Consider the following 12,801-nt stretch of genomic DNA (forward strand, 5'->3'; position numbering starts at 1 on the left):
AGCCACAACTACTGAGCCCACGTGCCACAACTACTGAAGCCTGCGCTCCTAGAGCCCGTGCTCCACAGAGAAGCCACCGCAATGAGGAGCCCGCGCACTGCAAGGAAGAGTAGCCCCGCTCACTGCAACTAGAGAAAGCCCGCGCGCAGCAACAAAGACCCAACACAGCCAAACATAAATAAATTTATTTTTTAAAAAAAGAAAAAGAAACTCCGACTTTGACACTTTAGTTGTGCTTTAGCACATAGCGGTTGCTTTTCTTACTGACGCAGGGAGAGCCCCACTGTCGGCTCCAGGCTGTGTTAACGCGGCCCCAGTGGTTCAGGAAGTGTCCTTGCTTGTGTGCCCTCCCTGGGTTTTCAGACCGTGGCCCAGATGCCTCACGTCTTGTTTTAGCTCTTCTATGTTTTAAGAAGATTTTTGTGCATGTGTTTCTTATTTGTCCTCAGCAGAGGGCTGGTTACCCAGTCGTTGCCAGAGGTGGCCTGAAGCGGACATGTCGAGTTCCTTTGTTGTTTGGTTGGGCCGGTTTGTTGGGAACGTGCTTTGTGTTGGGTGCCACCGGGAACAAGACATCGAATGACTCCTCAGCCCTTGCAGCCGGCCGGGGTCCGACGTGTGACACCGCAGCTGCTGCGCAGAACGAAGAGGTGACGCACGCGGGTCCAGGCAGAGCGTCAGGGAACTGGCAGAGGGACAGGAGGGCTTCCGGGGGGAGGTGGCACCAGCCAGGCCCGCACATGTGAGATGGGAGGCGTCACCGTCCTCGCCTTCAGCCGCAGCTGGTACATCAACCCAGCAGACACCGCAGGGACCAGCAGCTCCTGACACCAGCTGAACCCACCCGGCGCCCGTGCCCAGGAGGGGTCGGGCCCAGCCCACGGGCCTGTCTACTGGTCCACACTTCGCACGCTAACCCAGCCGCTACACAGAAACATGAAGTGCAACAGAGGAAACGTTTGGGGTCCACGATCTCCTCTCTGGGGAGCCTCTTAGCGTCATCCTGATGAGAGGCCTGAGGGTTAGGAGGTAAACTTTGATCTGCTGTGTATTTCTCTACAGCCAGCTTCTGGAAGAAAAGAGGTGGTGGAAGTGAACTTACTCGAGAATTATTCAGGTTAAAGCCAGCTCCACTCTCTGCGAAAAAAAAAAAAGAAAGAAAAGAAAAGAGAAGAGAAGAGGAAGCACAGCATATCTAAGGACAGAAAATTAAAAGGCAGTTTTTCCAAAAATGTGAAGGGGTCATTTCAGATCCTTATGGAAAAGAAAGGAGTGTACCAGCCCCGAGCTCGGGACTGGGCTGAAACCCAGCGTCCGTAGGCCTGGCTGGCTGGGACCCAGAGCTTGAGCCCCAGGGAGCCGCAGGCCTGCAGGTGCCCAGGGCCGGGGGCAGCCAGGACGCCAGCGGGAGGAGTGAATTCCAAGCGGCGTGTTGGGGGAAGGGCAGTGACCCAAAATTCGTGGGCCTGGAGATCTGAAAAAAGGAGAAACGCCGGGCCAAAGGGAATGGAACAGAGCTCTTACCTCGGCAGAATACAAACGAGCTCCCTGCCGAGGAGGGAAACAAAATGTCACCACCTCGAACCTGAGGGATGCTCCGTGGGGGGGCAGGCAGCCCCAGCACTGGACTGGCGACGCGACGCCCTTTAAAGGACAGGAGGGATTTCCAGGCAGAGTGCCAGGTGTCCTCGTGCTGCTCGGGTCCTACCTGTCCAGCGCCACCTGGGCAGGTGACAATTTGGGGGTGGGGGTGTGTGTAAGCTCTCCGCTTGCTGTAGTGCCAAGTGTGGTTCCATCCAACCTAGAAAACCCGCCAGGGACGCCCGGCCCCGGGTCCGGACTGAAACAAGCAGGTGGCTGTCAGAGCCCGCGCTCCGGGCCACAGCCCAGAAGGGACAATGTGGCAGCTCTTCCAGAGGCCGAGGTGGCCCTGCGGGCTGTTCAACAAGAGCAAGACCTCGGCCGTGGCGAAGGGACAGTGGCAAAGGGGGTCCAGCTTGCGAGGGTCCCCAGGGCCAGTCAGAACCTGGCGAGGATCCCCGGCCGGGCAGCCCGAGGCCGGCTCACGGGAGCCGAGGGTCTCGCCCAGGAGCGCCCCGTGCTACAGCCGGAAGGGGTCTCCCGCCGGCCCGCCCTCCTCCGCCGCCGCCGGGGGCTGGGAGGGGCTCCGGAGACTGGGCGGGGGCGCGGCCCGAGCGAAGGTCTGTGCGCTCCAGCGCCCTCTCCCTGCCGGGGGCTGCCCTGCGGACACCGGCCGGCCCGGGATCCCCAGCCTCTGCCCAGCCCCCGTCCCGGGTGCGGCCTCCACAGCCCAGGGTCACCCTCGTCCTGCTCACGGCCGGAGACGGGCCGTGTCATCGGTCACGCGCTCGCTGTGGCGGCGTCGGTGGGTTGCACGCCACCCCCAGAAGGGGCTTCCCAAGCACACCCGACCGTGGCGCCGTGGGAAACTCTGGCCCAAACTGTGGGTTGTCCCCGAATGACAGAGGGCTCTGAACAAAGGATCCGCTTACGACTCGACCGTCGTGGTCACTCGAGATAACGCTCGTCATCAGGATCACCGACTTGCGCAGAAAGAACAGAAGGAAAAGACGTCTTTATGGAATCAAACGCTTTTATTTGGAATAAGCGTCAAGAAAATGAAGGGAGTTGCCCCATAAATGCGGGGGCTCAGAGTACTCAGCGAGGGGTCAGCAAATAATGGGAAAAGTATTTTGCAGCAGATTAAAATAACTTGAAACTCCGATCACTGGCTATGAAATGTATCCACATGTAACCACACGGGAAGTAAATGGTAAAATCTTCAGGCGATTTGCTCTCTTGGCTGCCCTGGTGGCAGGGGATCCAGCCCGCAGACCTCAGCGCTGCTCTGACCCCCAGTCCACCAGGGCGCCTGCCTAGTGGAGAGCAGGTCGTGCTCTGCCTGCTGGGCTCCCAAGGCCTCCCAGCATCTCTGAGCCACCTGACAGGGGCTCGTGCTTCCAGCGAACGGGCTCCAGCACGGGCGGCAGTGGTCGCACGAGGCTTCACTGGGGCTGCAGCTGGCTCTTCAGTCTGGCAAGTCTCATGAGGCACCTGTCCCTCCACTCCCTCCTGGCAGCTAAGTGCTCCGGGTCATCTGGAACCTTCACGCACATGGCCTGGGAACAGGAAAGAAACAGAACAGACAAGAGGGAAAAAGGGGAAAGAAGCATGAAGAGCAACTAACTTGGCAGGAGGGAAACTTCTCCTATTTATGCAAACTCTGAATTTGCTTTCAGAGACAAAAGAAGCCTGGCAAACCCTCAACTAATGTAACTTTCCAAATCCAGAGGGGCCGACGGTTCCTTCAGACGAGTCAAAATGACCTGCCAGTTCCTTGGTCACACCGCTCGGAGGGTCCCCTGAGACCCTGACGGGGCTATGGACAGTCAGGGACATGGAACCTCAAAGTCAAGCCAAAGAGCCTGGCTACAAACGAATCCTCGCCTTCCACCGGCAGGGAGTCTACACACCTGGTGCACTTTTTCAGCTGCGGCCCCGGAAAACTCTGGAACGGGTCCAAAAGTCTTTAGGACACGTTTCATGCCCTCGCTGTACCTGCCACAGTAGCTTAACATACCTGGAAGCACAAGAAAACAAGGATGCCCAAGTCAGAGAACTCTTGTCTGCGGCCCAAACCAAGAATGTGTCCGGAGGGTGTTGCCCTGGGCTCACCTCCCGTGGACGAAGCAGGGCTGCGGGTGGGAAAGGCACCCCTGTCAGCGGCCCTGGGCTCACTGCTCAAGCTTTTCTCGGTAATAAAGGCCCGAGAAGCAACCCGACCTCCAGGCCTGGGTCAGCGCCTCAGGGACGCTGGGTCGGCCCACGTTCCTGCTTTGATTCCTCGACTATCCCATTAATGCTGTTTTCACCACAAGCGTCTCCTTCAACGATGTACCTATGAGGTTACTCGTGTACATGGCTCGAATGCATGTTCTAAGACCCAAAGATGTCAAGTTCAACTAAATCCGTTGCCCACTCCGCTCTTATCCCTGGATTCTACCTGGCACTTGACCCACCGGGCGGCGGCGGCCTTAACACGGGCTCTTCACCCCAGGGGCTGGCTAGGCTGTGGCCGCTGGGTTAGGGCGCCGCCAGCCACCTGCCCCGACCTGCATCTGAGCCCGGCCACACGACTTCCCACTACGCCGGGCCCTCAATCGAAGATGGAGCCCTAGGATTCTGGTGGAGAAGCACATGGAGCAGAGGCTCATCCTGGCGGGGGGGGGGGGGGGGGGGGGGGGGGCGGAGCGCCGCACTTAGGAGCAGCACGCGGGCTGCGTGGCAGAGGCCGACTCCAAGAGGAAGCCCGTCAGCTGCCCATACGGGGGGCGGGCTTGCCTGGACTCACCAATCGGCACACAGCGTGGCCCTCCCTCCCCCATCCCTCCCTCCTGCCCGCCGGGCAGGTCGCCTCGGGAGCCTGGCCCCGGAGCCGCTGAGCTGCTCTGGCCCTTTGCCAACCTCTCTCAAAACCAGGGAGACTCGGCAGTTGGTCAGTCAGGCTAAAAAGATAACAAGGGAACAAACAAAACTGCAGGATTTGCAGAGATCCGGAGCTGGGCCCTCACCGACCCCACGAACACTGCGCGATTCGTTTAAAATAAAAATGATCTCCGCTAGTTACGCCTTAAAAAAGAAAAACAACTTCTGTGGGGTTGCTTTTGGTGCGTCTACACTGATGTGAAAGCCTAAATTCGCTGATTTCAACTGCATTTGTCCCAAATCGTTTGCCTTCTCTCAGAGGGTGATAAAATGATACCCCACTTTGTCTTAGAAGAGAAAGTGGTCCCGAGGGTGAGAATTCGAAAATGCAACGTCTCTGACGTTAGCACCTGCCGTTAAGTGGTGGCCGCCCCCTTTTAAGATGAGGGGTTTCACTGTGTTTACCAGAAGCACCAGGGGACGGGCCAGAGCTCATTATTTACTTCACTGTGACGATCTGTTGGTTTATTCAAACTCAAACTCTGGATTATAAAATCCAGACACAAATACAGCTGACTCGTGTTGGGGAAGCAGAGACGCTGAACCGAGTGGAGACACTGAGTGAGAAAAGAGCAGGCAGATGTGCTGCAGCCGCGAACCTCACCCACTTTCGGAGAAACAAGCTGCCCCGGCCCCCAACCCCCAGCAATGAGCCACGGGACTCGATTCAGGTGCCGTGTTTCACCTCTGGGTCACTTTACGTTTTCTGAACGAGTGTCCCTCTTTCACTGCCCCTGTGAAGTCATCTGAGTCTCCCAGGGGCTTTCTAGAATCTTTTTTTCCCTACTGCCTTTTATACAATTTGTAGTTTTAAAAGGGCTTTTATTTCTTCAGAACAGAATAAAATATGGTGAAACTCTTTACAGTTCATAACTTCTCCCCAACTTGTTCAGAAAACCAATTAAAACTTCAGTCTCATTAGCATAAAAACACTTTCTATAACATGCACTCAGCTCTCAGGATAAACAGCCCGTTGTTTGTGGCGAGGCTGGGAGCCTCCACTCGCTCCAGACACAGGAAGTTCACAGTGACTTACAGTCAGGATCCGCGGTGTGCCTGCCTTATTGACAACTTTCCAGTGAAGGTATCACTCTTACTATTATTTGCAACACATCCCCGTCCATTAGAGAGTAAAAAAGGAGGCTTTTAAATATTTCCAACGATAATTTTGGCTTCTCTACACCATGAAAGGTGAATTGAGTGGGAATTATTCTAGAATAACAATTTCATTGAAAATGGAAATTAGGGACTTCCCTGGTGGCCCAGTGGTTAAGAATCCACCTTCCAATGCAGGGGACGCGGGTTCGATCCCTGGTCGGGGAGCTAAGATCCCACACGGGATCCCGCGGGGCGGGGCAACTAAGCCTGCGCACAGCACCTAAGACCCAACACAGGCTAATAAATAAATTAAAACTATGTAAAAAAAAAAAAAAAAGGAAAGGAAAAAAAACACTTCACCTTTTATCCCACTAGTCTGCCCTTCCCCCATATCTTCTTTACATCCATGCCCTCTGCTGTCAATAATACCCTCTTCCAAAAACTCATAGAGCTTACCTTTTTAGAAGACTCTGGACCTAACTTTTTTTTTTTTTTCTTGCGGTACACGGGCCTCTCACTGTTGTGGCCTCTCCCGTTGCGGAGCACAGGCTCCGGACGCGCAGGCTCAGCGGCCATGGCTCACGGGCCCAGCCACTCCGCGGCATGTGGTATCTTCTCGGACCGGGGCACGAACCCGTGTCCCCTGCATCGGCAGGCGGACTCCCAACCACTGCGCCACCAGGGAAGCCCTGAACCTAACTTCTTAAGAGATGCTTATACGGAATAAGAAAAGACTGCGGGGGTTGGGGTGGGGGGGAGAAAACAGATTCTCATGAAATTAGATTTAGCTCATTTCACTGGTTTCTAACTTGAGCCCAGTGTCTCCACACCATGTATTCTCATGCCACCCCTGTGGGCGGGGGGGGGGGGGGTCACTGCTGCTATACCCCTTTTACAGGTGGGGAAACTGAGGTGCAGTGAACTGACCTGCCAAGGTCATCTAGCTTGCAGGTCAGCGGGGCGCTGGCTGGCTCCACCAGCCAGACCCACCACTCTGAGAGCCGGCGCTGCCTTAAAAAGTAGCCAAACGGAGTAGGCATGCTGGCCTCCTGTTTCTCAGGTGCTATTTTATTAGATTAAAAACAGATCCTAAAATACCCCTACCACTTCCAGATAAACTGTAGCTTTTAAAGACTAATAACTAGCCTTAACCTGAGATGTCGGCTTTATATAAAACTATATCCAAAAGGAAGAATTCTTGATATATTCTGGTGACACTGTGAGGAGTAACGAACATTTCCATTGATGCCAAGCCAGATCTCAAAACGGTCTAACTCTGGTCTTTGGAATGCTCTGAAGTTGAAAACTGCATCCGTCCACCACTATCATTTTAAGCCAATTAGGTTTTCTTATCATTTCTGCTTTGTTTGAAAAATTGCTGTGGGCCTCCTTCCTGTCTGCACACTATTTGATTCTTGAGTTTCTGGTTTCATCGGCTTCTAGTTTCTATTTGTTTGAGAGTTAAAGCTGTTCTCAGTCTCTCCCTATAGATTTCTTGTGATACCTGAATTATCTTATTTTTCTCAAGAAAAAAAAAAAGGTAGAAAGAAAAAGAAAAACATGACGGTTACCAGGCAGTGTCTACGTTCCCTTCAAATGCTTAAATATGTTCCTCACTTTTAAGGTTCTGGTTGAAAAAAACGTTTGAAATTTTCCAAGGCTTCATTTTAAGGAGCGATCGTGGGAACCCCTGCTCGCTGCTCTCTGCGCAGCCCCTCCCCCTGCTCCGCCCCGGGGAGAACCATCCCGTACTGAACTGCTTCTGGGCGCACACGTGTGCAGCCGGGCACCGACGCATCTAGGAAACTGCTTGACTCACTCACTGGAAACTATATTCCACCAATTACTGTGGTGAGAAGTGACTGAACTAACAGGAAAACACCGTGGAACTCTAAAATCTACGTCCAACAGGCTCCCAAGGGTCACCTGCTCCAGCCCCCCACCCCCCGACCTCACTGCAGGAGTCTCCTCTCAAGCGTCTGGCAGGTGGGCACCAGCCTCCGGCCCCTCAGCTCCCCTCTCACAGCAGGGCCTCTCCGCACATCAGCTCCAGGTTCTAGAAAGTCCCTCCGGCCGTTTCCGGTCTTCTGTTCTAGCTCCAGCCCCACAAAAGACACAGACAGACAGACAGACAGACACATACTACTCCGGTCACCTTCTTCTGGATATGCCCCAGTTTCTCAACACGTTCGTTAAATGTAGACCATGGAGCTGAACACAACATTTGTTTTCTATTTGTACTCAAGTTTCACAAGTTAATAACCTAATGCTTAAAACAATTCACAAAAATTGTACAAATTTATGACAACATAAAAAAGCACAAGGATAATGTTACTTATCATTTCATCGCCAAGAGACAGCAGCAGTAATAACATTTAGGTGACATTTTCCCAGATTTTTATGCATAGCTTTTTTTGATTTATTTTGTCTTAATTTGTTGTAGGTTTTATTGCTTCTTTTTCAAATGACGTCCTTTTTTTCAGTTGATTGAAGTCTGGCTGAAAGTTTCATCCTTGGGAGAGTCTCCCCTTCTCATGTTATTTTTCTTTCAGTGTCACCAGCTCACTGGCTCTCCCCTATTCCCCCAGCCCCTGGAGGTCGGCTTCTGGGGCAGCCGCAGAAGCCCCTCCCTCAGGCGTCCCCCGCCTTCTGGAAGGAGACCCATGCTCAGCAAACACGCCCAGAAGCTGCTTCTATTTGGGCTGAAGGTGTGTGCAGTCGAGGTTCCGGTGGTCATGTCCCCAATCCTATTTCTTCTTCTTGCCTCTGTAAAGCGCTTCACCATCGTTCTCAGGAAACACTCAGCTCTGCCTTCCTCAGGCTGGAAGGTCCTTGGTGGTGTCGGCAGCATTTCGCCCCCGCCCCCCAGTTCTTGCCACAGGGAGGTGCGTGGAGCCCGCGTGGACTTTCCCCTCAGCCCCTCCCTGTGAATGACGGACTGGCCGCCATCTCCTGCACGACACTGTTTCTATTCAGTTGTAAGAAAAGGCAAGATTGACCGTTACAAAACCATGAAAGCACTAAACAGCACAGAATCCCACCTTGAACCCGACGGGACGGAAGCCTACCTTCGGCGTTGAGGTGCATGGTCTCCAGGGGCCCGATGAACGCGTACCGCATGCCCAGGCCGTCCGACATGACGAGGTCAAGGTCGCCCGGGGACACTACTCCTTCCTAAGTGGAGAGAAGGGGCCGGCAAGGTGGTGAGTCCTCGGGAAAGGCCGTTTCATTACCATCATTCTCATCCTGACTTCTCTAGAGCGGGATCCCAAAATTCTCTGCAAAGCACTATCACAGGTTTCATCAAACGCGGCATCACAGAACTGTAGGATACAAACGGATCCTGAAAGGAGAGTGTGCTGTGAAAGGGTCGAATACCAATTTAATCTCCGGCCCCTCCACTGTCCCCCCTTCTCTAACCTACAACCCTCGTCCTGTCGGAAGCAAAGGGCGGAAGGCTTCTCTGCACGTCTGCCTGAGACCCGGGGCTGTCAGAAGAGCTGGAGAGCGTCCTCCAGGCTTCGTCCGCCTGCAAGCCCGGCCGCGCTCAGCTTTTGATGCGCACGTAAACAAGTGCTATTCTTTGATGCAAGGCAGCTTCGAGCAGTGAGTGAGTGTGTGTGTGTGTGTGTGTGTGTGTGTGTGTGTGTGCTGCTCACACGGCCCTACCTTCCCCGCGGTCGCCTGCGGAAGGTGCAGGGACACGAGGTGATGACCCGCGCGGCCGCCGGGAGAGGGAAGCGGCCCAGGCTGTCAGGGTGGCTGCGAAGTCTCCAGCTCTGTTTCCGGAGCGGCTACCTCCACGTGGAGAGGCCCCGCTTCGGGAACAGGGAGTCGGGGGTGGAGCAAGCCTGGACCCTCAGCCCCGGCGCGCACACACCCCCCGCCCGGCGCCCTCCCTCCCTCCCTCCCCCGGGCCGGGGGCTCCACCGCCAAAGTCCAGGCCCCCAGGAGGCCCGCGCGCCCCTCACCCCTGCAGCCCAGCTGCCGGGGGAGAAAACAGTCCCTCGGGCCCCCGTGGGCGTCTGCGAGGATGGGGGGCCGGGGGCCCACGCAGGGCAGGGCTGATTCGGGGCGACTGAGGACCCTGGGTGAGAAGCCCTTTCCACGTGGCTGCACACACGTGCGCACGCGCGTGTGGCAGACGGGGACGCGCGGAGCCGCACGCGGAGCTGAGCGCGCGGCGCCTCCAGCAAGCCCAGCCGGCTTCCTGACTCGCCCAGAGGCAAACATCCTGACTTTCGTAATAACCATTCCTTCCTCCACGTTCCTGAAACATGGACTCTGCATTTTGCCTGTTTTGCATCTTCTTGGAGATGGATTCACAGTGCGTTCTTTTCTGACTTGCGTCCACCTCACGCTTTCAAGATTCACCAGAGCCGTGTGTTGCTGTAGGCGCCCGTCCTCGCGGCTTCCTCATCCGTCCTACTGTTGGTAAACATCTGAGCTGTCGTCATTTCCACCGTAAACGACTGCAGAGCCGCGGCCTGGCGCGTCCTCCACTGGGAGCCGATGTATCTGCACCCGTGTCGCTGTCCCCAGGTGGCGTGGACCCGGGGCTTCCTATTAGTTCTAAACTATCCTTGGGTTCATCTGACCGCTACTGAGAGCAAATCAACTCAGTTCACTCAGATACTCACCAGTCGCCCGCCCTCCCCTCCTGGTGGCAGAGCTGAGGGGGGGTGGCGGGGCATGGGCACCAGGAGGAAACACTGAACACAAGGCCCGTGGTGGTGCCGCCCTGAACCACCAAGAAACGACTGCTGGTCTGCAGGGTCCTGCCGCCTCTCTCCCTTGCTCCCTCCGCGCCATGTCTTGGGCAAGAAGGGCATTCCCGCACCCAAGGCTCCCAGGGCTCGGGAGCGCCGTGAAAGGCAGCCACGCAGGGGCTGCCGACCCTCCCTCAGTCCTGGCCCCCAGGCCAACATTCCAACAGCCTCGAGTTTCCATTCCACCACCAAACTGGGAAGGATGCGGACCCGGAAGCCAGCCTGGGCCTGCGACGGTGTTTGCCTTGACTCTCTTCTCCCAAAACTGTGTTCAGTACTTTCAGAGTTGACTTCCAAAGGCTTCAGAATACCCACGCAGTGAGCCACCCAGAGTAATTAGATTTTGATTTGTAAGAATCGTGAGCGCTAACAGTGACCCGACCAATCAGAGCGTTAGAGGGCCTCTCCATCACCCGGCGCCCTCACACTGGAGAGGACCTGCGCTTGCTTCACTCCTGCTTCATCCACGGAGGGCGGTCAGTTTTTGACCAGTTGCTATTCATGAGCTGAACAAGTTAGAAAAGAGAAGAAGTTTTAATATTTCCTCTTCCTAACTGCTTCTTTCTGCCCTATTTGAATTTTCTGAGGCAGATTTCTCTAAGCTTGATTTTTTACCCAGAAGCTAAATCCAAAGAAAAGAAACGGCCATGAGAAATTCAGCCAAGATGCTCGCTGATGAGGGTTGCATGTCACTGAGGCAGATGCCCGGGTTCATCCCTGCTGCACTCAGCACAGAACTAAGGCTTCGTGTTCGGGATATTCTGAAGGTCAAGTTGTGCTGTGAGCTCCGCTCCACCCAGAGCCCTAGTGCCACCTGTGGCCTAGATGTTAACATTATCAATAATAACTAAATAAATCCTTGCTATGGCATAAAAGGCGGGCCAAGCGCTTGAGATGAATGGATCTGGTGACGACTCCTTGGTTAGAGACAGGACCCCCGCAGCAGTTTGAGGATTGAAACCCCCTCATTCCAGTGTGCCTGGGGGGTCAGTATAGCTATCAGTACTTCCTCTATCTCGTGGTAAAATTCTCAAGTCACACGTACAAGGAAAAGCCCCAAGTGGTTAAAAGTTTCCTAAATCTCAGGCAGAGCAATGAACACTATGATCACTGCTAGTTCAAAAGGTGGTTTGCATCGTGTCCTGCAAAACCACTGGATGAGGAGAGCCCAGCCAGAGTGGGCAGGAGCCCCTTCACTGAACACGTCCTGCCTCAACTCACCTCCTTTAGCTGAAGTCTAAGGCTCTCCACAATCCACCAACACACACCCACGGCCTGGGCACACACTTTGCACCTGGCGTGCTCACAGGAGGTTCCCAGACTGCCGCCCACAAGCAAGGTGCAAACTTCAAGTGCAATGAAAGGTCTGGGATGTACCAGTCAGGGTCCCACCAGAGAGACAGGACCGCTCAGCTACAGATACGCCAAGAGATTTATGCCAAAGAATCGGCGTGTGGACACCGGCACATCTGAGATCCAGGGCGGGAGCCGCTGGTGAAGGCTGTTCAGCTGACTGGATGAAGTTTGCCCAGATTATTGAGAATAATCTCCTTACTCAAGTCAACTGACTGTAGCTGCTAATCGCATCTATAAAACATCCTCAGAGAAACACGGGCAAAGCCCGTGTGTGACTGAATGAGCGGCCCTCTGGCCCAGCGCAGCCGATCCTCGCAGGGGACAGAGTGAAGTTCAAAGCACGATCCTTACCCTCGGGCATCCTGGGTCTGGTACTTTGTGAGCAGGAGGAGAATGGGAAGACACCACTAAAATAAGGACCGTGGTGCTCGGCCTGTCCTTTGGGGGTACGCGAAAGAAGGGGGAGGCGGCGGGGCTCTTGCGTAGCTCAGGGATGCAAACTCTGCTGAAGGGAGAGCCATGGGACTGTTTCCTCTACTGATGACCAGCTGCCCAGAAATATCCTTCCTTCTAATCACCCCCTTCTCATATTAAACTTTCTTGTTCGATGCACGTATTTTTGGCATATGGCCTCACGGTCACTTGCTTTTCTCACGTTTCTCACGCCATCTTTCCTTGTCTGGTTCTTTTTTACTATTTCCCAGCTTTTGATCTTCTACTTTGTTTTGCTCTACTTTTCACCACACCTGGTCCTGAATTTTCAAGCTTCTCTTGTGCAAACACTTCTCCACCTTGGCCGGCACCGTCACCACGAGGAACAGGCCTGCTTCCCAGGAATCTGGACGAGGTTATACACGAGTTCCCCCAACCAGAGCTGCGCAGGCTTCAATCCAATGTCTTAACTGAGACAGAAAAAGCTTTAGTGTGTCAGACGACGAAATGCAACATCCAGGGGCGTGAAGGAAGCCTGCACTGGTCCAGCGTCACACACACACACACACACCCCCCCCACGTCAGAGGCCCAGGAGAAGGGGTTACCGAGAAAGAGGCCACCTCAGGCTTAGTCCCCGAT

At 54.6% G+C, this 12,801-nt stretch overlaps 1 protein-coding gene across 5 annotated transcripts in view; it reads right to left on the minus strand.

The window, feature by feature from the left end:
* Positions 1–2,594: 2,594 nt before the first annotated feature.
* The window catches only part of CRYL1 (crystallin lambda 1), a 73,833-nt gene continuing 63,626 nt past the window's right edge, over positions 2,595–12,801 (minus strand). For 3 of the 5 annotated variants that reach the window (XM_032610794.1, XM_032610796.1, XM_032610792.1), the window contains 3 exons: positions 8,673–8,778; positions 3,495–3,601; positions 2,595–3,140 (listed from right to left, as the gene is read on the minus strand). In XM_032610794.1, the coding sequence (XP_032466685.1) occupies positions 3,027–3,140; positions 3,495–3,601; positions 8,673–8,778 (327 nt within the window). In that variant the 3' untranslated portion in view covers positions 2,595–3,026. Of the gene's footprint in view, positions 3,141–3,494; positions 3,602–6,235; positions 8,573–8,672; positions 8,779–12,801 lie in introns of those variants that run through there. The other 2 variants (XM_032610793.1, XM_032610795.1) reach the window with 2 other exon arrangements.

This window comes from Phocoena sinus, chromosome 18 (genome assembly GCF_008692025.1).
Source record: "Phocoena sinus isolate mPhoSin1 chromosome 18, mPhoSin1.pri, whole genome shotgun sequence".
Lineage (NCBI taxonomy): Eukaryota > Metazoa > Chordata > Mammalia > Artiodactyla > Phocoenidae > Phocoena > Phocoena sinus.